Source organism: Echiichthys vipera, assembly GCF_963691815.1.
Source record: "Echiichthys vipera genome assembly, chromosome: 18".
Classification (NCBI taxonomy): Eukaryota; Metazoa; Chordata; class Actinopteri; order Perciformes; family Trachinidae; genus Echiichthys; species Echiichthys vipera.
The window spans coordinates 18,907,419-18,934,985 of record NC_139843.1 but is presented as its reverse complement, the minus strand read 5'-3'; the positions used below and the strand labels follow the sequence as shown (position 1 = coordinate 18,934,985).

Sequence of the window (27,567 nt, the reverse complement as noted above, 5' to 3'; positions counted from 1 at the left end):
GTTTTGACGCCTGCTCTAGTTCATCTTGTAGTCATATACATATTTTAGTGCTTTAGCAAAGTAACAGCTGTTAATTGGGTTGACAGTGACTCTTTATGAGGCTGATCAAGAATATGTGAGAGCTACTGGTAGGATCTACATCCTGTGTGTCATTTTTTTTACTTGTGTGGGGGGGGGGGGGGGGCGTATATCAAATGTGTTTCATACTGAGCTCATCAGACCAATATGTCTTCTTGTAGATCATATCAAAGTGTGAAACAGCTTTTAAGAATGTGTGTATAAATAAGAAAGTGCGGTCCTGAAGTGGGACTGGTCTGGTCCCTTTAAGTATTTGAGGCAATTATGCAATTAATAAAGGCCGCCAGCTGAATGTGTTGACAGACAGGCCCGATATCTCACAATCACCAGACACACATTATGCCAGACAGAGGAGTGCTCTGTAAACGATATCCAAGAGGTGGTGAAGCAGGGGGACAAATGTGTTTGCTCAGCACACACAATGCACACGGGGGTCTCCCGAGCCATTTAGCCCCAGGTTTGACAACACGATTACAGCTGGCTTCGCTGATTGGTTCCTCCTATTAGTTCTCCTATCTGGAGGACTGTTAATCAGGGAAATCAGCTGCCGTAGAATTTGCATTGTATTAAAACATGTAGACTTTGCTTCGATGTTGATCCACGTAAAATTCACCTAGTGAATGCCAAAATGCAAAGGCGGAATCATGACTCCAGCAACTTTATCTGCCTTACAGTTGAGCAGTGATGGCCGAAGGGCAAAGATGGTTCCCTGAGGATTGAGGAGCCATTGAGAAAACATGTTAAAATTTATTTTTTTAAATGGGTTTTTACAACCTATAGCTCCTCATATTTCTGCATCTGTTTTGTGAAATTTAGAAGAATTCTCCGTCAATATTGTTATTGATCATGTCATTTTTCCAGTTTGTTGTAAACCTGACCCTAGGGTATCTTTTTGCACTTTATCTAAGTGGTTAGACAAGATGAATGCAAGATGATGCTAGTTTTGATTGAAGAAATAACATATTATCATTTATGAACAGTTAACTTCATAAGCCAAAGAAGTGCTACTTATAGTTATCATGAACAGTAAAATGTGCCAGAAGTCGGGTTATTGTTCATATGGAAGCCCATTATGTTAGATGACCTATCATTAGGCCCTGCAGTGGCTGTCAGGCTGTGCCATCATAAATCTATTACGCCCCATGACAGGCAACATCATTCTAGCTCTGACCCAGCTTACCATTGAGCAGCCTTTGAATCCTACTCTCACCTAAGCAAAGAGTAGATACTCTGTGACTTGCCTTATATCTACATTTTACTGCCAAAGAAGTCGCTAGAAACAATATATCTCAAATCTTATGGATCACGACTTTAAGTTAAGTGTATGTAAGATATGCATGGATTCAAAAGGGACAAACCATAGAGACGATTATTTAGTACAGATGCTTCTGTTTTAATGTTTGAATTGATAAATAATGATAATAAATTATAAATTAGGTTAAAAAAAATGTGTGTGTGTATATATATATCTGTCTATTCACAAAACCAGTGAAGGCTAACCCCTACATTATCCTCTCTTTTTCTTGCCCAAAGCCCTCCTTCTGTGGAGTTGGAAAAATACTACCACACTGAAAACGATGACGAGAACCCCTTCATCTGCTCTAAGCCCAGAGAGAATGGCATGAGGGACTGCGGCTCGGTGCCCAGGGTATACGAGGAAGGAGGCCTGGAGTGCATCCTGGGCTTGGACTCTTACAACAGCACTGACAACACCAGCTGCATCAACTGGAACCAGTACTACACCAACTGCTCCGCTGGTAATTTCAACCCCTTTAAGGGAGCCATCAACTTTGACAACATCTGCTACGCCTGGATTGCCATCTTTCAGGTAAAACGGCTATCTACACCTGGAAAAAATGGAATCAGTTTGTGATAGATGAGATTTTGCTATAGGGCTCACACAGGAGTAGGGTCTGGCTGAAGTGCAAGCCTGTAATACAAGATGTTGATGAGGAGGGAGAAGAGGGTCAAATATTGGCTTGTGTATCAGAGAAATAAGGCTTAGAGGATTAACAAGTCGCCAATGCCACGCCACCTGTCTGCAGCCTCATTTTTTTTTCACTCCATTTGCTTTCTATCTCCACATCCTCTGAAAAGCATATTGTTGGAGAGTTCAATCATCCCTGTCTAGCTCAAGGGGGTAATTTTCGAGGACGAAAGCCAGAGATGAGTGAATTGCCCCAAAAGTCTAGCCACTGCTCCGGTTTGCCTGTGTGGGGTAAAGCACACAAGAGAAATGTTGGGGATTTGTCTTCTGCAGAATATTTGGATGACTCTTTTAGTGCCTTTTTATGTATACTGTTGTTTGGTTTCTTCTTTTATGAGGTGTCTGATCACTGTTTTCTTTTTCTCTTTGTCTCTCTATATTCCTCTGCTCTGCCTGTGCTCTTCTTTAGGTGATCACTCTGGAGGGCTGGGTGGACATCATGTACTTTGTGATGGATGCTCACTCCTTCTACAACTTCATCTACTTCATCCTACTCATCATTGTAAGTGCCACTTCATGGGGCCACCAGCTGTGTGTGATCAAGTGGGTCAGTCATGGGGACTCTTGTGTGGGCATTGGTTGCGAGTGTGTGAATAACAACAACATCTCCTCCTTGTCCTTAGATTGGCTCATTCTTCATGATCAACCTGTGCCTAGTGGTCATCGCCACTCAGTTCTCAGAGACCAAGCAGAGGGAGAGTCAGCTGATGAAGGAGCAACGGGTGCGCTTCATGTCCAACGCCAGCACTCTGGCCTCCCTTTCCGAGCCGGGCTCCTGCTACGATGAGCTGCTCAAGTACCTGGTTCACATCGTCCGCAAGGGGGCCAGACAAGTAGCCCATATCTGCAGGCTCTTGGCTCGTCGTGCTGGGCTCAATATTGCTGCCTCGCCCCCCGCCACAGAGCCCCAACGCAGCCAGAGCCAGAGAAGGAGGAGGAAGTCCTCCAGGCAGGGATCTGTGTCGGTTCATCATTTGACGCACCATCATCACCACCACCACCACCACCACTACCACCTGGGTAATGGCAGCGTGAGGGGACGAGGGAGCATCAGGTGTCTGGAAGGTAGGGACGTGGAGGCTGGTGCTCATAACAACAACGGAGGGGCCCTTGTAGCAACTACTGGCACTGGGCATCTTGCTTTAGCCCCGCCAGTGTTAGTGACAGCAGCCACTTCTGATACAAACCTGGCCACTTTTTCTAATCCTGCTGCGGGAGCTGATTCATCTTCAGTTCGAAGCTTATTCCACACAGAAACTCTTCGCTGTACCCCTTCTCCCACAAACCTGGGGCCTAACCTGGGCCCCTTTTCCCTTCTCCCGGCTCCCATGCCGAGGGCCATGAAGAGGAACTCTGTACCTTTTGCGGCTCCAGGGCCTAAGAACTACCCCACTCTGCAGGCTCGAGCTCTGGCAGAGTCCAGACGAGGGAGTGTTGCTGCCAGCACTCTGACTAACATCAGCTTCAACTTGAATATCCCGCCCATGCCCCTGGAGAGACGACCATCAAGCCTGGTGGACACATACAATCCCACAGGTAGACATATCACAATAAACTCACAGAGAAGTGGTCACAGATACATTGCACTGAAATTCATGGTCATAAATACAATCAAAAACTTGGAAAGTGTTTGATTAGCTCCATTAGCTGCATTCCTTTGTGCTGCGGTGGGTCGTTTCTTTGCTGAATACTCCCATTAAGAAAAACGCTGGAAGCCAAAATGTGGTTTGAAAATAACAAGCAAAGCAAATAAAGTGACACGCCACTGGAAGTGTTCCTTTTTCTGAAATCATCTATGTGGTGGAGTACAGAATTGATTAGATTTGATTAGGTCTCAAACTATAACACCGTACAGAGTTGTTTTTTTCCTAAAGACTAAAAGAGTGCTAATTACATTCAATAAATGTTAGTCCCTCATGTCCAAGCTCGCAGCCAGCTTCTTCTGCCCTAGCCAAATTCTAAAAGGCAGTGGTCTCAGCAAAAGTCAAGCCAGGTCTGTTCAGGTTGTACAGACAGCAAAAAATGTTGGCTGCCAGTCGGACAGGCCACAGCACAGCCTATTGAGACAAGGCATTACTCATAGCACACACTGCCCATCACCATCAAACACACTCCCTCTGATAGGTTATTGTTCAAATGGATTTCTTTCATTTGAATTGACAATATGTTTTATCCACTTCTTTTATGTATTTATCACAAGCAAGCTGATTTCAATGCAGTTCCCTTCTCTTTGTCTCAGTTTCTCCATCTGACCTTTCTCACTTGGCTGCAGCCCAGCTCTCCTGCCAGCTGTCAGCACGCGACCTCAGCACCACCAGCAGTGCCATGGACACGGCCGCTTTGACATTTGACCCTGAGAGCTGCCCGTACTGCGCCAAGGCCCTCGCCAATGAATCAGAAGGTGGCACCGAGGGCAACGAAACCCCCGGAGACTCCGACAGTGAGGGCATATATGAGTTCACCCAGGACCTCCACCACAGGGACAGGAGAGACAGCCGGCAACCCAAAAAGAAGGCTGGAGGCTGTAGGCTAGGCAAAACGGCAGCGAAGGTGGTTCACTTCTGGAGGCTTGTGTGCGACACATTTAGGAAGATCGTGGACAGCAAGTACTTCGGCCGAGGGATTATGATCGCCATTCTGATCAATACTCTGAGCATGGGGATCGAGTACCATGAACAGGTTAGTGTACATGCATTAGAGATGGGCGTTTTAAGTTATTTCCATATTAAAGTGCTGGAATTCAATTATTATTGAGTACTTGCAAAAACAATCGAATGTAACAGTTAATTAGGGTGTAAAATGGGTTTTTTGACGACGAATTGACTCAGAGAGATATAATGTTCACAAACAAGTTCATGTATGAGTTTCCTTCACGTTATGTTTAGTAGCTTTTATTCACGTTGTGTCATTTTTATTCAAAAGAATGGCTGCAGAGTTTCCCACATAATTGATTCAATTTGTGGGGGTATGGATGACTGGGGGGACGTGCAGTCAGAAATTAGCCTCTCTAGTAACTCAGATTCTACCTGCGGCTGTCTGACACACATACACTCTTGTCACAGCATTGGAAAGCACATTCGCTATCGCCTGATGAGTGACAGCTTTTTCATTTTTAGTGTAAATTAAAGCATGGGGAAATTAGCAAGCTAGCTAGCTAACTAGCCAGCCATCTGAACGTTACAAACCGTGAAGTCTCCTGGATGCACGGTGGGGTGCACTAGCAAACTATCTTTCTAACTTACTAACTCACCAGTAGATGAATCAACTACTCAGCTGCTGTAGCTAACAGCTATCTGGCCAATTCAACCGTGGGGCAGTCCAGCGCTGTTATCCATGGTCAGAACAGTCATACTTAAAATTTTGAACGTGTTGAAAGTTGATATATTACCAAATGCTTTAGCTTGGTGGCTGCATGACTCACTTGTCAAAGTAACACATTGCAGTAAGATATTGACAGTTACAAATCAAGAAAAAGAAGATGCATGCCCATCCCTGTTATTTGTGTTTCTGTATGTCTAAGATAATGTGAGTGTTGTTGGATGGTGCCCCATTGAGATACAGGCCAGTCAAGTGAGACCTAACAAACCACTGTAGGAAGGTACAATTTTTTACGTCATCTGTGTATGTGTGTGTGTCATTCTGTGTGATTGTGTAAACTGCACGGCTCCCACAGGCCCAACTGGAATTCCTGATGTCTCTCTGGCCTTGTTTGTTTACATGAGCATAATTACAGCCATGTGAGAGAGAAAACGGAAATAGAGAGAGAGAGAGAGAGAGAGAGAGAGAGAGAGAGAGAGAGAGAGAGAGAGAGAGAGAGAGAGAGAGAGAGAGAGAGAGAGAGAGAGAGAGAGAGAGAGAGAGCAAGGAACAGGGGTGATTTAACGGATGAGGAAGGCCCCACAACATCTGACACAGATTTTCTCTCTTTCATTCTCAATCTGCATTTTTTCTTACTCCTGGGTTTCTTTCTCTTTGACCCCATTTGCACCTGATATTAACATGCAATCTGTATCAGGACAGCATATCTGGAGTAGTAAAAAAAGGCATGTTCAAGAAAGGTGTAAATGCACACAGGACACATTGGGATCGGAATGATATTTGATCAATTATACCACATCAGGAGGTTGCTTGGAGTACATTGTGATCAGATCTCAGTCAGGTGTGAAAGCAACCTGTAAAATCTCAATAGCAATATCCACCTAGCTACACTACACTACACACTATATTAGGTAACAATATTAATGTTGTGAAAGATTGTAATATTGATTATACACTGTAAGTCGATGCTCATTTGAAGCACAACACATGACACATTGACTTCTTCAGTATTAAACTACAGTCATTATACAACCTTAGCCTAGGGTTTTAGTAGCCTAAACCAAACTAGATGCAGGACACAAGGTATAAACCCATGTCTTAAATGTAATCTCTCCACCTGAGTACCTCCTTTTGACTCTGGTGCAGCGGTTACTTGTGACTAGGACTGTCCTGGTGAAGAATTTCCCCTGCGGTGATTCATGGTGGTTTAATAGTTGGATATATAGTATGTAGATTTATGAAAGTAATGCGGACCCAAACATCACAGGCTTAAGTTCCACCTAGAAACTTTCAGTTGTCCAAGCAGAACAACAAGCAGATTGGTGTGAGAGTCAGTCACATGATGGCTAGCATGAATGAACGGAGAGAAAGTTGTGTATAAGACAAGGACTGTGTAGCAGCGTTGCATCATCATTGTAGGGGATGTGAATGGAAACGCATACAACACAGGAAAAAACAGAGCTTCACTCCTTATCCCCTATACGTTCTAACAGCCTTTGATGGAGTAATTCAATTGCTTGTTAAATGCCTCCTTTATTTACTCGCCACAATGGCTGGTAGGTCGGCTGGTGGCGGGTGCTAATTTCCAACCTGGTGGAATAAATGACACTCTTAACTCTTGTTTTCATTATACATTTATTTAAAATCCAATACAGTTTAAGTCATTGTAAGAAATGGCAAACAAAAAGGGCCTAGCCCCATGTAAAGAAGAAGTAGAAAAAAGAAGAACGTGAACTAGCGGTTGTTGTGGTTGCTCGCCATCCTCTGCTGTTGGCTTGTCAATAGTGCAGTATTGAAAAATCGTGGTTATCGCAACAGCCCTATTTGTCGCCACAATGTCATTTGGAAAACGATGTAGCAATATATACTCAGAACTTTTAGGTGAGGAGGTTACTGTGGGGGTGGATTAGTTTGCATTGTGTGTTCGCTTTTTACAGATATCGTTCTAACAGTTACTAAGGGCGCACTCACACTGTCGTTCTGCAACGTGCCCCGGGCTTTAGGGTACTTGTCCCCCCTCCCTCTCCCCCGCGCCCCAGGCCCGCTTGTACTCACACTGCCTGGGTCTCACGCAAATGTTTCTTGCTATCCATACGTCATCACGCCGTAACACGTCACACGCATTGGTTGACGTCATCGCGATGCGTCTCTTTGTTTACAAATCTTTCCATAGACCTTGGAGTTTTTGTGCGTCTTGTCCGACTGTTTTCTAATATTTTCATCCGACCAAATCTGCAGTAAACACTCCACCTCCGCATCACATCAACGTAAACCTTTCCCCGCCATTGTTGTTGTTGTTAAATGTCCGCGCATGGTCCCTTCTTCTATTTTCTATGTCCGAACAGGCGCACATAAAGGACATCAGAACCGCCGTAGGCCTCGTGCTCGTGCTAGTACACGTGCGCACGCTCGTGCTCGTACATGTGCAAACGGGCTCGGAAAAAGCCCACCTCTCTCAGGCGGGCCGTGGACGGCCCGCTGTCTGCAGTTATGCGCGGAGCGGGTGCACTCACACTGCTCAAACGCACTAGGCTTTAGCTGAAAAAAACGGTTTTGGCCCGGGACGGAAGGACAGTGTGAGTGCGCCCTTAGTTTTTGTAATTTTCCTCCAATGATCAAATGTATTTAACCAGCGCTGATATAATTCATGTTTTTACACTGCAGTTTGTTTACTGATGAGAGGATGTTTTACATTTAACACTTTGTCAAGTGTGGGTTTAGGTTTTAAGGTGTATTGTGTTTGAGGCTATTGTGTTTTTGGCATGTGGCAACTAAAGTAAGTGACGGCATATATGAGTTCACCCAGGACCTCCACCAGCCCAAAAAGAAGGCCTGAGGCCGTAGGCTGGGCAAAACGGCAGCAAAGGTGGTTCACTTCTGGAGGCATGTATGCGACACATACAGGAAGATCGTGGACAGAAAGTACTTTGGCCGAGGGATTATGACCACCATTCTGATCAATACTCTGAGCATGGGGATCGAGTACCATGAAAGAAGTTACTCTGGGGGTGGATGAGTTTGCATTGAGTGTTCACTTTTTACAGATATCGTTCTAACAGTTACTTTGTTTTTGTAACTTTCCTCAAATGTATTTAATCAGCGCTGAGAGAATTCATGTTTTTACACTGCAGTTTGTTTACTGATGCGAGGATGTTTTACATTTAACACTTTGTCGAGTGTGGGTTTAAGTTTTAAGGTGTATTGTGTTTGAGGCTATTGTGTTTTTTTGCAAGTAGCAAGTAAAGTAAGTGACACAAGTATTGTTTGTTTGTGTGTGTGTGTGTGTGTGTGTGTGTGTGTGTGTGTGTGTGTGTGTGTGTGTGTGTGTGTGTGTGTGTGTAGAAGGAGCTTAAAGCATTGTCAGGTTTTATGGGGTTACTTTCGGTCTCTGACCCAGTGCCTATAAACATATCCAGATGCCACGCTCACAGGAGGTTTTATAGCTCGCTCCTTACTTTTCCTGACTCTTCTCTTTCCCCATCTGCCCTCGCTCATTCCTTTTTATCCCTCCTTCTTTTTAATGTGATTATGTTCCTTCTTCCCCTTTTTCTCTTCCTCTGGTTGCTCATTCTTCCTACTATTTTCCCTTCTCTGACACTTCTTTCTCCTCCTTTTTGTTTTCCTCATTCTCTCTCTCTCTCTTTTCACTTTCATCTCTTTTGTCATTCTCTCTTCTTTAACCCTCCATCCTCTCCTTCCCACTCCTCTCTCTCTCTCCCTTATATTTTGGAAGCATGGATCCCTCTTGTCTCCAGACAGACTGCTGAAAACTTTACTGAGACACTTCATTGATTACAATCCCATCAATATCCGATAGACACAAGGATCAGCTAGCCTGCGTTTGTCTCTGTAACTCTGTCCACATGGAGAAGAGGCTGGGTTTGAATTGCCATACATCCTACAGCCAAGTGTTCTGCAGGGGTTATGCAGATTGTGTACCCTGTGAAACTGCCACTTTAAGAATTAGTTTGAAAATTAACTTCCGTGTTCAGTGCTGCACAAGTTTAAAATCATCTTTCATCTGCACCCAGGCTGATAATCTCAGTAAGCTACATTATTTCATGGATATCACATGTTTCTTTTTTGGGGCACAGTTCAAACCATGTTTCCAAAGCAAAGAAGGGGTAACCTTGATTCCATGATGGAGCTGGTCTGTCCAAAGTACATTATTTCTGCCATACAGGATGGATGGAAGAGATACTCACGACTTGTAATAGTATAGTACATAGTATAGTTATAGTTAGTATAGTTGGATACCACCTCTGGATGAATGAACCCATGTGGGACGCTGGCCCTCAAGGGCTGACTCAGTAGCTAATACAACATTTCCTGCAGCTGCTTCACAGTGAAAGCATTAGGCTTAATCCTTTCTCAAGACAAAACCCCTTTTAAGTTTCTTCATTGTTGCACAAATCAAGTACAAAACATCGATGGCAAATGTGTCTGTTCTACACTAAAATCTATTGATACTAAAACCACACCACAGAGAATTTGCTGAGATCCAATTGATCTTGCACTACACGCTCTCAGGCAAATTCACTAAAGGACTGCGCAGGTTTTACAGTCGCTAAACCTGCAAAAATAAGACAAAAAGAGACCGTGAAATACCTACAAAGGGTGAATTCCCCCAAACTGCACTGCCAAGAAAATCACATATCAGTGTCCCTGTGCTATTTTCATATATTTATCTAAGTATAGGTATTTATTAGGTAATATGCATACATTTGGAGCAAAATTGTCCCCTTTCTATGCAAATTAGCTTTTTTGCAAACACACTCGAATTCAAGAAGATCAGCGCTAATAACCCCACGCAGTAACTGTGAAATGATTAGCCTCTTCAGAGAGTTGGTGGTAATAAAGCACATTTATAACCAGTGTCCACCGCTTCAAATCATGCCGTCTTCTTCTATAATCTGAAGGTGTGTTTAAAAACACTGACGGACTGGGATATTAAAGTTGGACTCATTTTCATCTAGTTAATTGTCTTTTAAGTTTTTATCTATCAAAGAGTGAGTTAAAACAATGGTCAATAATCATATTACCCACTAATGAACGCCTTTGTACTTGCCTTTTTGTCGAGTATTCCAATATCTGTGTCTGTGGCGACATTTGCAGGCTGGATGTAAAGGTCGCCATGTTAGTGACCCTGCTGAAAGCGGTTATGCTGCGTTCACTTGTTATCTGAAATCGGGAACTTCCAACTTGAGTCAGACTTGTAGTAAGGACACAAGTGTAATAGGAACGTGTGTGTATGGATTTCAGAGGGTAACATATAGGGGACGGACTGGGAGTAGAGAGGTGAATGTGTGTCAATAATGTTTAAAAAACAGCAAAAATATAAAAAAAAAATAGTCAACACACAAAGTGACCGTGAACGTGGCAAGATGGAGGGCTCTGACAGAACAGGCTCACTAGCAATTGCGTCTTACTGCCAAAGAGGCCGCTAGAAACAAGGTGTTTCAATTCATATGGAGTACAAGTTTAAATCCCAAATACAGCTTCTTCTGTCACGTTTCTTTTCTATCCTGAAGTTTAGAGGAATGCATCTGCACCGCTTTTGTCAGGACCTGTAGCTCACCATCTGAATTGTCATTTAAAAAAATATATATATCTGCCATGGTTTTGCCCACTGTGTGCTTGGCACAAAGGCAACATTTATACTTTGCCACATGGATAATTGCAGTCAGACGCATAAATGACAACTGTTATCGAAAATGTTTTGCAAAGACACTTGAGAAAATGTTTTTCATCCTCTGTCCAGTCCAGACATGTACTTTTTCAAATATGAAGAGGTGGAACAGCATTGCCGTGTATTGTTTTACACATAAATTATTTTATATTAACTGTATAGTTTGCAGAATTACCTGTATCCATGCCAGCAGCTGCAACATCAGCTGTTGGTTCACTGTTATTTTACACACACACACACACACACACACACACACACACACACACACACACACACACACACACACACACACACACACACACACAAACACACACACACACACACACAAAAAATATGGTATTATGTATCATTCAGCTGCAAAAAGGGTTATGGAGTTCTGACTGTGCTGTAAAGAGTAAAGATTTGACAAGATCAAACATCTGCCCTCATGAGTAATTTATGGAAAGAAAAATGAGAAACATACACTAACAAAAGCTATTTTTAAAGATGGATCAATGTCTCTGCTGGCAATAATTATACATGATGTGCCTATTAATCATGTAATATGCTGAATATGGATGGGAGTATCTTACAGAAGAGGATAGAGTTTCTGCAGCTGCGTGTGTTTGGTTGGGTTTGTGGATTCCTAACAGTATTCTCCACTGCAGTTGATTTTTCAATGAAACATCTTTGAATACATCAAGGTTCATTTTTAGTCTTACTTAATTTTAGAGCATTTAGCAGCTTAAGTGAAAATGGGACATACATTTACACCAGGTGGACAGAAACATGACCCCAAGTGAACACACTGTTTACGTGTTTCAGTAACTCACTATTATGCTTTGAGTGTGTGTTACTAGAAACTGGGGATCGGCATTTAAAGTAATTTCCATAAACGAATACTCGTATTAAATCATCCAAAAAATGTTTTGGCAGAAATAATGTTCAAGAGTATTCATTCATGTTATTTTGGTAGCGTTAATTCACGTTATGTCATTTGGTTCTAATAAAATTGCTGCATCTGTACAAAAAACCATTGGCCGAAATGTGTGGGGCATCATCATGCGTCAATTTATTTAAAGTAACCCTTAAGGTTTTTTTTTAATCATTATTATCATCATTTGATTTTAATTCATGATCATACCGAATATCTTATCATCACTGTGATTAAAGAGCAGCTCTATTACTTCTCAGTGGCTCATTGAGCATTTAATTCTGTTCCCGGATTACTGAAAATGGAAGCTTTAGCTCAAGACGTTTTACCCTGGTACTGGCACACTGAGGCTGTAAAACATACACACTCATAAACATATACAGTATGCACTGCTATGACTTGCCTCCTGAGATAGCCTATAAACTGGCCTCTTATGTAGAGGTGTCACAGCAGACACTCTACATCCACACACGTGTTCTTCAGACACAGACGTGTTGTTACCCCAGTGTGTATGGAGCTATAGGGCCTGAACCCTCACTGTCCATGACATATAACAGAGCCCCCTGTCTGCTTCCTATCTCTTAAATGCACAAATACATAAACACAAACACTCTGCTGCTTGGGAAATGGCACATGCATGCTTTCACTTTGAGGGCAAGTGCAGCAACCGTAAATGTGTGCGCGACATAGAGATGGAAAGATAAAAAGATGATTAAATAGAGTGTTGGATAGGGATGACAGAGTGTAAGGACTTGGAGGTGAAGGGATAGAGGGGGTGATGGGTGGGAGAGTGGAGGCGGACGGGTTGGACGAGTAAAGAGAGGGTGTCTGCTTTATCTCTAAGCGCAGTTTAAGAGTGTTACCATTTATGGTGGAGCTGATGGAATAGTTGTGTGTCCGCCAACTATGTGACACAGCACATAGTCTATTTACTTGGAAAGGTCAACCACTCTCTGGCTTTACATAAGAAACTTCCCCCTGTCTGTAGGGCTACCCGACCCTCTTTCCTGTATCCTTTTTCTGACGCTTCCCTGTCAGTCTTTCCACTCCCTTGACGAACGCTGCTGATGCCAAAATAGCTTGAGGAGAAGTTGGGAGGCATTGAAAAGACAGGGGTGTCAAGGGAGACGTGGTAAAATGCATAGTTCCTGTTTTGGAAATTGCTGTTGCTCTTATAGTGGAAGCCTTTTAGCACTGACATGAATATTGATTCAGCATGTTTCAGCATTCAGCTGTTACATAAGTACAAAGTGATCTGAATTCGCTTTTGGGTCACTTGGTCTACATTTCCAACGGTTTTGACTTTATTAACCTTAAAAGCTATTCACTTGAAAAATAAAGTGCATAATGTTGCCGCTCAACAGTGATACATGTTGGTGTTTGTACAGTACAGTATGTGTGTATTCAATCTTGTTTTGTCACTTTATGAGGATAGGAAGGGAAGCTTCTCTTTGGCGGTGCGTGTTTTCGGGTGACGGGCATGAGATTGACGTGGCAGAAGGCAGAGTTGCAGTCACCCCAAGTTAGTGCAGCTAAAACACACTGCAACAAACACTGATCCCAAATGAAAATTTAGGTAGCCCCAATTTGAAGTGATAAAAAATGGCATGCATCCTTGCTTAGCGAAACTTAAAGACTTGCTTTGTTACTGCCAGCAAGAATAGAACCGTCAATATTTTTTGGTAATGTTTCTTTGCAGAGTTGTAATTAGCTAATCATAGCTGGCATTTCACTGCATGGTCTTGAAATCACTGCAATTCAAGTGAATGTAGTTATAGTTGACTGTTTAGAGACAGAAATTGGCCATTATACATGAAGGGAAAATATGCTTTGAACTCAATGAGAGCTGTTTCACCACCTGCAGTGGTTTGTCACAATAATATAGTGAAAGCATCATGTGGAGGTTAGCTACCAAATGTCAGTGTACTGGTGGCTGGAGAGGTGCTATTTCACCCCCTGGGCACTGCCAAGGTTCCCTTGAGCAAGGCACCCCGAAACTGCTCAAGGCGCTTCTCACGGGGCAGCCCTCTCACTCTGACCAATTCTCCAATTCATGTACCTGTATGTAGGGACTGTCTGTGCATGTGTGTCTATTGGAGGCCTGTGTGTGTTTAAACAACAAAAAGAGTGAAAAGTGAATTTTCCTTAGTTGGACTAATAAAGGCATGCTTTCTTTCTTTCTTCTTTCATACCCTGCTTTATTGTCCATTTTACTCTAAATTGGATCATAACCTACACAATGAACATTATGCTGTATTGAAAAAGCTTTGAAACTAGCGAATGAGACCATGAACTCTTTTGGAAAATGTTTACTGAGGTAATAATTCAAGTTAGAAGTAGGGTTGTTTTCTCATTGACTTATATATAATCTGAACCAGTGAAGCAGAAAGAATATAAGAGCATTAGAAAGAAGGCTGGTTAAAGTCATTTTCACATTCACGCCTCCCCTTTCAGACCCGGCGGTTGCTGCTCGGGCTGTGTTTCTAGGAACAGTAGTGCTATGAGCTACATGCTAATGTCAGAATGTTAACAGTTCTATAATAGGTGAACTGCTGTCATTTTGAGTGAACGTTGTTATGAATGGAAATGTATGTTCTTATTCCTGCAGTTTGTCCCCTTTGAAAGCACCCTGACATTTAAATGTGTGAGGTAGGATTAAGTTCTGTCATTGAAAGGACTGACATTAACATTAGTTTAAGGTTATGGCTCATTTCATTTCCATGGGTTATGGAATTAATGTGCAGTGCTCAGTGTGTTTGAATGTCACTTGATCTGTTCTGATGCTTTATTATGCACACACACATTAGCCTCTCCCCTTGCCAATCCAAGAGAGACAGTGGAAAGACCCTATGTGTGCTTCTTGCTCCAACCAGAGACAATATTTACTCAACTTTTGTCCTGCCCTGCTGGAGGAATGCAGAGTTGGCATCGGAAGACACTGGCCTCCCTCCAAGAAAGGCATAAAAAAAGTGTTTTTCTAATTTGTACAATAGTGAGACATAGACAGCAAAACAACAGCTCCTAATCCTGGTTTATAAAGGGAAGGCTTTTCCAGCCCTAAAGGCCATGAAATAAAAAAGGGAGAATCAATGAAGTGATCAAACGAAGGATTCAGTTATTTCCTGGTTCAGTGAGATGTCAAATAACATGCTGCCTGTATTAAGCATGTTCTCCTCTCTTGCTCTGAATCCAACCTTTTATCCCCTTTGCATTTTCTCATCAAGTTGTGGTTTGGACTTGGTGGTGGTAAATGGTGGAAGTTGTTGAAAATGGCAGATTTCTTCAGTAACTGATATTGTAAATCTATTGCCGCTTTGTATGGTGGTTACTACTCACCGGAACTATATGAAAGTAACTTATACACAGGTAAATCAAATCATAATGTAAACTAGGGGTGTCCCAGACTAAAAAAATGTTATAGTCAAATCTGAATCAGTACATGAGTTATTTTCACATTTTTAGCAATAGTATTTATTAATAGACTTATATTTATACCCAAATAGGCTTTTTATCATTGTTTATCGGGATAAATCAAACATCTATATGTTAAGTCAGACATTCAGCACCCCAAGAGCCAGAATGGAATAATCCATTGTTTCATAACCACATTTTGCGCATTGTGCGATGATTCGACTATGAGATTGGCAGTCAAATCAGGCTCCTTTGAACGAATCGTTGAATTGTCGACTATTCGGGGTCACCCCTAATGTAAACACAAGTGCTTTTGCATCTTTTGTCGCCACAGGGTTTTTTTTCTAGATAAATCAAATAAATACATTTACAATAACTTGTTTTATGTTATTATTCCAAGGAATTGTGATAAAGTGGCTTTCACCAAAAGCACATTATGTAAAGAAAGATTATATGCTTTGTTTCTGAGTGAGGTCTGAATACAATGACATGTTTCCTAATGTTGAGTAAAAGCTTATTTAATACATTCAGATGTATGATTTAGTTCATTATTCAAATGAGCAAACAATCAAACCCAGCAGGCAACTAAATTATTAGCATTTCTGTTCAAATATACTTGTATTATTTGAAAAATGGTACTTGGTACTTGTGTGTGGTATTAAATATACTAAATTAATCATAATTAAAACCATAAAGGCCCTAAAAGTGACACTTGTGGAACACCAGATTAAAGGGCATATTTTGACATTTGGGAAATGGGGATCCTTTGGACAAAGCCAGACTACCACCCTGTTCCCAGTCTTTGTGCTAAGCTACCTAGCTGCTGGCTGTAGCGTCACATTTACCGTACAGATTTGGGGGTGGTATCAATCTTCTCAGCTAATTCTGGACAAGAAAGCAAATAACTGTATTTACACTAAACTACAATATTCCTTTAATATGAACAGAAGCTAGGTTAATTCTTAGATTACATATTGACTTTGACCATGAAAAGTACCATTCTAGGGCGGCATGGGCGACAATTAGCCTCTGCAAATCATGCAACAGTATATAGTCAACCATGTCAAATGCTTAACAAAGATCTAAAAACCACAGTACATTGCTTATTGTTATTATCCCTGTGTAGTTCTCCCATCAAATATGTTGGTGCAGATGGATCATTCAGTCATCTGAGACTAATCATCAGTATTATTGAATCACAACCAACTACCCATGATGGTGAGTGTGTTATTCTTCATTTCATGCATGAAATTTCCTCTCCTGTAGCACGCCTAAGCAAACCACTTGATTAAACCAACACACACACACACACGCACACACACACACACACACACACACACACACACACACACACACACACACACACACACACACACACACACACACACACACACATACATACCAGACATGGTGCTGCATCATTGAAAGTCTGGGGCGGAGTAGGACGCAGCATCCCGTTTAGATTAGATCACATCAGATTAGGTGACATTACATTAGCGCTAACCAGATTACACTATTCCTCATCTAACACACTTTACCACCTAATGCTGCTGCAGCCTCATTACCCAGGACACAGCCATTGAAGGAAGCAATTACAAAAGCAAGAATGTCCCCCTCAACCACTTGTGCACATGGACACATTTATCTCCCTTTAGGTAGCACACACACACACACACACACACACACACACACACACACACACACACACACACACACACACACACACACACACAGCTCTGTTACCATTTGTCAATTAAGACATTTCTCCTGTTTGATAAACTAATAGCTGTGAACCTTTGCTAGCATGCGTGCCTGGTTGTGGGTAAATTTTTCTCCCTCTGAATCTTTTGTGTGTTCCTATGTGTGAGAAAGGTTTTTATGGCCTCATTCTCTTGCAGTAATCTTTCATGATGTCTGAGGAATGTCTAATATACAAGCTGGAACAATAGCAGAGCAGAAACAGTGGGGGAAAAATAATGACCTGAACCTCAAGGCCAGATGTCTGCAGTCCAAGTCTCACTTCATAAAAACTGTACTTCTTGTTCTGGCTTATCAATCACATCTATTATAAGCTATGGGTCAATGTTTGTATGTATGGATGTAAGTGTGAGTCTGGGCAGGGCTTTGTGCATACAGTTTGTGTGCATAGATAGTAATGAGTGTGGTAGTAGAGCTCAAATTGTGGGTTTATGTGTGTGGCCTGGATGTGTGAGTACACATAGTTCTTAGTGTAACTTTGGGGCACACATCTGTGCATTTGTGGTAATACACTAGTCTGTACGTTTGTGTGTGTGTGTGTGTGTGTGTGTGTGTGTGTGTGTGTGTGTGTGTGTGTGTGTGTGTGTGTGTGTGTGTGTGTGTGTGTGTGTGTGTGTGTGCGTGTGTGTGTGTTTTACATAACTGTGTCTAAGGGCATTCATCTGAAAGAACACACAAACATCCAAGTGCCCCGGCATTTGTTTACCCTTTGAACTTTTCGTAGTCGCACAATGCGTGCGTGTATGAAGGATTTGCCGCCGCCACACTCGGCTGTGTGCAAATGAATGGACACAATAAAGCAGTTGGATCAAACAAAGAGATTCGTTTGTGTCTGTGAACCCAGAGACAGACACGAGAAACACAGACAATGACAAAGAGGTGAGATGAAACAGAGAAAAGCTTCTTTTTTTTCAGGAAGCAAGCTGTGGGCAAATTATTCTGTTTCATTTAGGAGGCAGGAGGGGAAGGATGTCGCTCTTTTCTCTGTACATATTTTCTTTACTGTCCATTTAACATTGCACATGTATTGCACTTACACTAACATCCTTAACAAGCAACGTGATGAAATACACTTCTCCTTTATAGTACATTATTCCTGCCACAAATCAATGTTCAGCTCCTCCACTCTGATTCTCCAATTATTTCTACTTATTATTAGATGCTGTCATCTTATTTAACAGACTAGCTTAGAAAAGGCGATAATAACACACTTGAATATGTTGGAGATGGGTGTATTCTTTGATTTATTCAACATGAGGGTGACAAGAATATGGGCTGTGAATGCTAATATGCTTATCACAGCAGAGTCGAGTTATGATTCAGAAAGGAAAGACAGCAGCTGCTAGCTTTTCAGTGGAAGTCAAATAAATGTTTAGGTTCTTATTTGTTTTGAAAGGTCCCATACTATGCTACTCATACTGTCTATCTGATTACACATGTAGTCAATCTCTGTCTGAAACACTTCATTTCAGCACCTATTTAAGCCACCCTCCCAAAAAGCCCAGTCTGCTCTGATTGGTCAGTGTTTCCAGGTCTTCTCCGAGTCTATGCCATCATTGCAGCTCGGGAATAACGGGGCAGAAAAACAGCCTATACAACATTGACATATTACTTTATGAATGTGTCAGCAAACAGTCTACGCATTGAGCAGACAGGGAACATTAAAGGTCCTATATGATGCTCATTTTCATGTTCATACTTGTGTTTTAGTTTTCTACAAGAACATGTTAACATGCTTTAATGTTAAGAAAAATACTTTTTTTCTCATACTGTTTATCGTAATATACCTGTATTCACCATCTATCTGAAACCCTCCGTTTAGCGCCTGTCTCTTTAGGAGACCCGAAAAAGTGTGCTCTGATTAGTCAGTGTTTTTCCGGGTCTTCTGCATCTGCATTTGCAGTGTCTCTGCACAATCATTACAGCTAGGGAATGACTGTAACGGCACTGTAGCTGCACTTTCTACCTAAATATAGTATAGTTGTGACATCACAACTGTACTGAAATCCTGACGGATATTTCAAAGACATAGATTTTTTTTTTTTTTACTACATGGGACCTTTAAAGCAACAAACCCCAACATTATTGCAGTAAGGTTTCATCAGTCAGTATTGATTTTATTCATCATTTGCCTTTTAATCCTATGAAAAAAACAACAGGTGGCTGCCTATATCCTCTCCCCTGATTGGCCAGGGGTCATGTCTATAGTAATATTCTATCACGATTATGATGGAGATATTTGTTTAGAATTTTTTTACCACAAAAGCACAATATGAATTGAAAAGAAAAGGGGCATAACGCAGGGAGGGGCCCACAACTCCTGTTTGCCAGGGGCTCTTAGCGGTTAATCCAGCCCTGTCAAGATGGCTATACAGTAGCTGGATGTTGAAATTATCTTGATTTGACCCTGAAGACCACAATCTTTACCAAGTACTTTTAGTTACCTAAACTTAAGGAAGCTTCAACCATAGAGGTGGCAGATCAGAAGACACCCATCACAATATTTTCTGACTTAATAACTTGAAGGTAGCAATGACAACAAGTGTGTCATAAACCAGTGAAATTCAGGCTTGATGCTTCGGCTCCTCAGTTATGGTGCAATATTATATATTGTTGCTGGACTTTCTGTTCTGCCTCAGGTCCTTATGGGAGTAATGATTTAATACTAAGCAATAACTTGTAAGGGATGACGTGTTCAAACTTAGATATGCTGTCAGGATGCTCTTATTGAAGTGTTCTTTAGACAGGGGTTGGGTATGACTGCTTACACAGCGCACATACACTGAAGATCAAAATTAGAGAACAAAGTATTAATACTTGATTTATTCTGAAATATTTTTATTTTTTGTTTTTCAGAATTTGATAGAATATCCGCAAAATTAGAGAATAGTAACCATTGTGTCAGAAGAGAAGTTTGTGTGACGGGGCATTGTCTTACATGAAAAAATTGCAGGCTGATCGGGAAACAATTACAGTGAAGGTATTGTTGCCCAAGGACGTTCACATAAACATTTGCATTCACCCTTCTGCAGAAAACAGCATCAACCTCAAACCATGACACTTCCTCCTCCAAATTTAACTGACGTCTCTACACACTTTGGGTGTAAAGACACAAACTAATTGAACTTACTCCTATCACTGAAGTGCACTCTGGAATAGTTTGCCTCTGTCCACACAACATTCTCCTCGGCAAAGGCAAGTCTCGCCTTTAATTCTTTATGCTGATGAGAGGTTTGGTCACTGCAGAGTGGGCTTTCAGCCCAAATTGTCTTAAATGACGAGACACTTTGTGCCAAGACAGATCCTTGCCCTGTTCAGCACTGAACTGACGAGCAACTCCAGCTGCAGTGTTGAACCGATTCCCCATTGAGAGTCTTTGCATAATCCTGTCCTTGTGCACTTATTTTACGTTGATGACCGGCCTTTTTGAGGGACTTGAGTTTCAATATTCTTGAAATCACAGACCTCAACTTCAACGCCCAACATCTCTCGCAATGGCTGAGAGGGTCAGTATTTCAGAATAAATCAAGTATTAATAACTTGTTCTCTAATCACCGGTGTATATACATAGGGAATGACCTATTTTAAGTTTTAACCAGAACATTTCAAAAAGTAGTTATCATGCTGCCGTTATGTAAATCATTTATTTAGTATACTTTTGCTGAAATTAAAGAGTGACAGCACCTTTTCCTGACATCTTTTGTTGAACGTTTCGTATCACTGATGGTTGTGGCTGGGTGTGATCTGAAATGTGCTCTTTTGCACTTGTGAAAACTGATAAGGTGAGAAATTAAAGAAAAACTTTGACATTTTGAGAAACAGGTTTATTTTAGGTATGCTAGAGTTAAATAAGAATGCTGATTTTGCCCTCATACGCTACAGTCTATATGATGCTAACATGCAGCAGGTTAGACTAGCTCAGCATAAAGACTGGAAACAGATGGGGAACCAGATTGCCTGGCTCTGGCCAACAGTACCACAATCCATCTACCAGGACTAAAAAGCAAAATTAACAGCTGACTCTGTACAATTGAACATTGTTCAAGACATTTTAAGATGGCCAAATTTTCCAAACACTAACTTTCATCAACCAAAAACACACTGTTAAAGGGTCAAAGTACTAAGACGAAAACACGAACAACACCAAAATGGGACAATGTCCATGCAGCAACTTGTCGATCACAAAGAAGACACTGTGTCTGTGATGGTCCGTGCATTATATACATCTATGAAATTCATTGCCATTTTGTTCCACCATTTTTTTTAAATTTCTACGTTGTTGCTCACTTGAAATTGGCTACATTGCCTCAAAATTTCCAGTGGTACTGCTCCATTTTATCTGTATCTGTAAGTTATCCCTATCCATATCTAACACTGAGCATAAATTAACCTTAAATGGGACCATAATTCAAAAAATTAACATAATGCAGTAAGACTTGAAACTAGTGATTAAGACCATAAACTCAGAAGAAGGTTAATTTTCGAATTAACTTTGATCGATCAGACTTCTTTTTGCAACCAGTAAAATGGTCCCCTGCTGGCCATTAGAAATAATGCAGGTTTAGGGTACTTGCCTTCACTTTTCAGACTTGGAGGTAGTGGCTTTGGTCCACTGCCAAATTATTAAGTCTAGACATACTGTAACAGACAAAAGCTTAGCTTAAATTGCGTGTTTATTGCTACAAAGATGAGATACTGGAGCAACCATTTTTCTTAAAAGACCTGAAAGCAAAGTTACAACACCAGTGACAATATTTCATAATTGCCAACTGACTGTTGTGTCACTGTTGCTTTAGTGCTCCAGACAAACTGGTGCTGTATTGCAGCATATGGAGCTGTTATTTAAATGGTGATGTGATCTCTCTATTCCCTCTCTCTGTATCCATGCAAGTGTTGAGTAATTGCTGCTTAAACAGTCATGGTGTATAGAGATTAGTGGCAGCCCACCAGGACAGGCTTAATGACACACTGTGTTTACATTGCATTACCTCCTAGTTCAGCCTGGGGATAATGGTTCTGCCGGGACGACCACTCTATTTATACACACACACGCAGATTCATGTTGAGACTGTAGGATAGGCAGTCACGCACACACATGCACATGCACTTACACTTTTATGATGGAGAACATGCAAACACAAATCAGGCCCCCAACACCTTCCATCCTCTGTGTCATGTCAGTGTAATGTGTGTGCATGACACTGCGTTTGAGTTGTGTAAACTATTTATTGCATGGAGATGAAAGGCCTCATGAAGCTTGTCTGGTTCGTGACACAGCCCACAGACACAGAACAGCAATACCACTGGCTCTTTTCTCCTCGCCGATAATTACGGATACTCGCTATAGATGTCTGATTTACATACTGTGTCATATTTAGATGTGCCGCGTCTTTTATCTTTTGGCTCATGTTCTTTCTCTCGTCTGTCTGCCTTGCCTGTTTTTCTCTATTTTTCTGGCACACACATATACACACCAGTTGTTTGATCTAGATGTGAGTGGCAGCCCAAGTCTCTGATGAGCTTTGAGCAGACATATTCATATTCATATTCAGCAGCAGCATTGTTATCGGTGCGTGTCCTGTTGCGAGATAAAGGTTGAGTGTGGAAATGAGTAGGACAGATTGGTCATATTTGAATAGATTTTTAACCATCGGCATCTTTGCTTTGAATAGTAGTGTAGTCATGTACTGTAAATTTCTTGCTATTATGCACATCCAATGCTGTTGGAAGAAGTTCACAGATGAAGGAAATTTCTAAGTGCATGAAAGTTTTTCAATTTGGAGATACAAGGTTTATACAAGAGTGTGGCATGTCATAATCATGCATTAACCTCTCCTCTCTTTGTCTCTCTGTGTCTCCAGCCTGATGAGTTGACCAATGCGTTGGAGATCAGTAACATCGTGTTCACCAGTCTGTTCTCTCTGGAGATGCTGTTGAAGGTTTTGGTCTACGGGCCCTTTGGCTACATCAAGAACCCCTACAATATTTTTGATGGCATCATTGTGGTGATCAGGTGAGCTGCAGAGCTACAGAGATACAGGGATAATTTTCTCCCTGTTCTGTTTCTATTTAAAAAAAAAGATGTAATAGGAACACATACCATACGTTTCATACATACCCATTATTATACAAGAAAAAACGTAATGCTGTTCTGTAATACAGCCACATTAGCTTTCCATCCATCAAAATTTACTCAAACTCGTCCATGAAAAACAATGTGATAACACCATTCCAATGTAGAGGGAAAATAGAATGGTGTAAAACTATAAACAGTGTCTGAGAGTGGTGCTGAAGCCTGTAGTCTGGTAGTCAGTACGGTCATGACACACCACTAGGATAATGGCTTATCCATTTACAAAAAGTGCTTCACTATTTGTATTTTCTAAAATTTTGCTGGCAGGTTAATGCTGAACAAAAGTGACCTGTTAGTCTGCCGTGGCAGGTCAGGAGATCTCCCTGACACTGGAAATGTATGCTTACATTTGTCAGTCTCGTGTGCTTCGAATGAAGTAGGGAATAATAGCTACTACAACTAGAAAAGCACCTGTGTTTATTTTGAGGTTATTGTATTTTTTATTCAGTTTGTATAACACTTTAATGCCAATACTCAGCAATTCATCGTGGTAATTCACCACAAAAAAAATGTAGTAATCAATTAATAACTACCTAATTCGTTGTTTTCCCACATTGTGTGAATAACTGCAAATAGTGTACTATCTAAATCATTATTGTGTGACATGTGAGTGTGAGTAATGAGAGACATAACACAACAAAATAACTGACTAGCTGTGACTATAGTGGTGCGTTAAGGCAGATTTTTTCCCTCAGTCCCTCAGGAGTTAGTGGTTACCACAGAGAAAAGTACACAGCCCATAATCAGAAACTGTGTCTCGTAACGAGCCGTCAGGTCACAACTATACTATATATAGGTAGAAAGTGCAGCTACATTGCTGTTACAGACATCTATGGCTGCAATGAAGATGCAGAGACACAGAGAGCACAGATGTGGAAGACCCAGAAGTCAGGATTCTTCTACGTAGACAAATTCCGGAAAAATTCAAAGAAGTTGCTAATAGCGACCGTCACCCTAGCGTTCAGATATGAGCACAGCCATCTTTGATGGTCGGCAGGGCTCACGTCATAATGCAAGTACTTCATTATTTGACGCTTTGGTATTCTTTAACTTGACTCTTTTACATTTGTAGGCCAGAAAAGACGGAAATGCATGATAGGTACTCTTTAAACATTTGTTGAACAAGGAAGTTCAAAGAAAATCGTGTTTATAAATTTGAAAATAGATATACTACAAGCCTCCATGACACTTGAACTGGGAAGATATCTGATATTATTTTTATATTATCAAGACTATTGGCTGTTTGAAGACTCTGAATCTAACATGAAAGCAAATGTGTGTCTCGCTACTCTTTGGACAGTGTGTGGGAGATTGTGGGCCAGCAGGGTGGCGGCCTGTCAGTGCTGAGAACCTTCCGGCTGATGCGGGTGCTGAAGCTGGTTCGTTTCATGCCGGCCCTTCAGAGGCAGCTGGTGGTGCTGATGAAAACCATGGACAACGTTGCCACCTTCTGCATGCTACTCATGCTCTTTATCTTCATCTTCAGGTAGGCAGAGGTAGAATGACCAACCTTGCGTCCCCTCTTCTACTGCAAAAAACATATTGATCTTACAATCTTGTGCTTGCTGCTAATGAAGGAACGACATGAAAGAAAGCTGAAATAGAAAACAGACGAGCCAAATCAGTGATCAGTGAGCATGAAACAAATTCTACAGATGGAGTTAGAAAGCACAAAGGTGTGGAATGAAAGTAGGATCAGTACTGAGTAGATCAGTACATCATGAATTCAACATGGGAAGCAAGGAGCAGAGGGAAGCACAGATCAGCATAAACACAGGAAGAATGAGAACAGCCGATGGGGTGACAAGACTAAGTGATCCCCTGTTTTTGTCAGCAACCCTTTTTTTCCGCCTGGTTAGGCCTGCGGCTGAGTTCAACAAAAATCCAACAATCTAGGTTATCTGCACTTGAGGGCTATAAACCTGTTTATTTCTGCTGTAAAGTTGGGCTTTTTACCATGCCGTTCTATGGGGATTGACAATCCACCAACCGTCATCAGATCTTGAATCAAATGTTGACATCACATTTTTCCACAACCCCCTCCAAATTAGTGAGAAGAGCAGAGAGAAAAAAATAAATCTATCTTGTTTATCTTTTATTCTATTCAATTCAATGTTATTTATAGTGCCAAATCATGACAAAAGTTATCTCAGGGCACTTTAGAGTAGATAAAGTCCACACTCTATGACATATCTTCTATGTGAATATGTTCTAATGTTGTTCATTCTTTCACCAAAAAAAAAAATCCATATTATGGTCCCTGTGGAAACAATACCGACACAAATTGATGTGGAGACAGTGAAATTAAAAACATTTTTAACAAATGTAGCTAATTATGTTAATCAGGTTAATCAGTTATAAATGCAATACAGTATATAGACGAGTGTAGTTAATGATGGGTGCAAAAAAACGGCAAAACCTTGCCAAGGAGCACTGAAGGTATTGCATTGGAACAACACCTTACTAAGACCCTTTTTTCAACTGCTCTGGAAATCTTAATTGGTACGCTTAGGCAAAAATCTCTTATTCATGTATGCGAGGGCACACATGCACTTCAGTTCACACACACACACTCAAAGTCTTCCAAAGGCCTTGTATATTTAAATAGCCTCTGATATGAATGAAGAGTTGCCAAGTTGACACAGCAGAGTTCTGTTCATTGATCCCTTAGCTCCAGTCAAGCTTCAGTGTCTGTATAAAACAGAGTCACCGCTGGTTCATAATAAAAGTACCTCCAATCAGCTGCCTAATTGTATGTAGCATTGAACTTTCTAGAATGCTACTATAGACTTGGTAGTATGGATATTTTGTTTAAAAAAAAAAAACTTTTAGATTAAAAGGAAAACCTTACCATTTTGAGAAATATTCTTTTGCTCTATTTCTGAGAAATATTATCACTTTTGTTGTAGATGTACACAAACAGAAATGTATGTTTGAGGAGTAACATTTTTATAGCTAAATGTTATGTTTATGGCAAGTGAGGATGTGTCTTGTCTAAAACTGTTGCGAGAGTTCATGCCAGAGTCCAGGTTCTAGTGTTTACGTTTGGCAAGCAGCATTGCAGTGACTGCTATATCGTTGCTCAAACATCAATGGACAATGACATTTTGTGTGAAAGGACTCATCTTGTGTATAAATATGAAGTTGTCACTCATCTGGTGATACTAATTTGTGCGTGGAGGAAGCATTTAGATGTAAAATTTCACCCATTTAGTAGCTAGCTTACTAATTCCATCCTGCTTTCAGGCTACACCACTTACAGAAAAAAATGAGCCCGGCAGCAGGCTGGCGGCCAGCGGCAGCGTTGAGACTACAGTCCCTCTGCTGCTAAGAGATTACTTTGTGGTAGCCGTCTGGTCTCCTCCAAGCAAAGTAGTCTGCCAGCAGCAGGGTGGCCGAAGGACTGCGGGGTGGACTAGCTAGATAATTCTTGTCTAATTTGTAGTTTGATAAACATTACATTTATTAATGCAGTTGTCAAGACTTTCAAGTGGGTTGGAAAATCGATGAATGCATCCCGAGCCACTCCCATTGCAACGAGAATGTGATGTCATCTTTCCTTTCTAGCCATAAGCCATTGTTAGCCAGGAAACACTAAGAACTAGCCGTCTGAAACTGCAAATTATGATTTTCACTCCACTGCACTGCTTGTGTACAGAGCAATTGAGGTGATACGATTTAGTAAGTGAGCGTTGGAGGTGTTAGTACGAATATTTTGTTACCTTTTGACAGCAGTTTCTCCTTTCTTCCGGTCATTATGTTAAGATATGCTAATTGCCTCCCAGCTCTAGCTCTGGGCTACTTATCACCTCACTCTCATAAAATAATCTTTTAATGTTGAGCTATTCCTTTAACTTTCGAAGTAAGAATCATAACAATGATAATAAACTTTATTTGTATTGCACCTTTCATAAAAGAAATGCCGCACAAGGTGCTTTACAATTAGGGAAAATAGAGACATAACAACAGATATAATTAATGGAAAATAAGATGGAAAAATAAACACACTTGATAATAATAGTACAAATAAGGAAAATAAACCTCACTGATTGACAATTATAAAAGTAAAGTTAAAAAAATATTCAAATCAGTACCCATATTTGCAGCATGCCAAGGCATCAGGGAGCTCCTTTCTCTTCATATTTTTCCTTTTCTTTGTTACATCAGTGTTGGAAATTTTGAAGATGAAAACTCAGAAAGTAGTGTAAATAACTTTTTTGGGGGTGACATGCCTTTTGTTACTAATGCCAGTGACCCTTATATGTATAGTATACAATGTC

At 41.1% G+C, this 27,567-nt stretch overlaps 1 protein-coding gene across 1 annotated transcript in view; it reads left to right on the top strand.

The window, feature by feature from the left end:
* cacna1g (calcium channel, voltage-dependent, T type, alpha 1G subunit) overlaps positions 1-27,567 on the top strand; it is a 264,495-nt gene that overhangs the window by 149,440 nt on the left and 87,488 nt on the right. The window contains exons 7-12 of the mRNA XM_083933325.1: positions 1,612-1,906; positions 2,475-2,567; positions 2,689-3,601; positions 4,305-4,744; positions 23,016-23,167; positions 24,588-24,773. Coding sequence (XP_083789451.1) covers positions 1,612-1,906; positions 2,475-2,567; positions 2,689-3,601; positions 4,305-4,744; positions 23,016-23,167; positions 24,588-24,773 — 2,079 coding nt within the window. The remainder of the gene's footprint in view (positions 1-1,611; positions 1,907-2,474; positions 2,568-2,688; positions 3,602-4,304; positions 4,745-23,015; positions 23,168-24,587; positions 24,774-27,567) is intronic.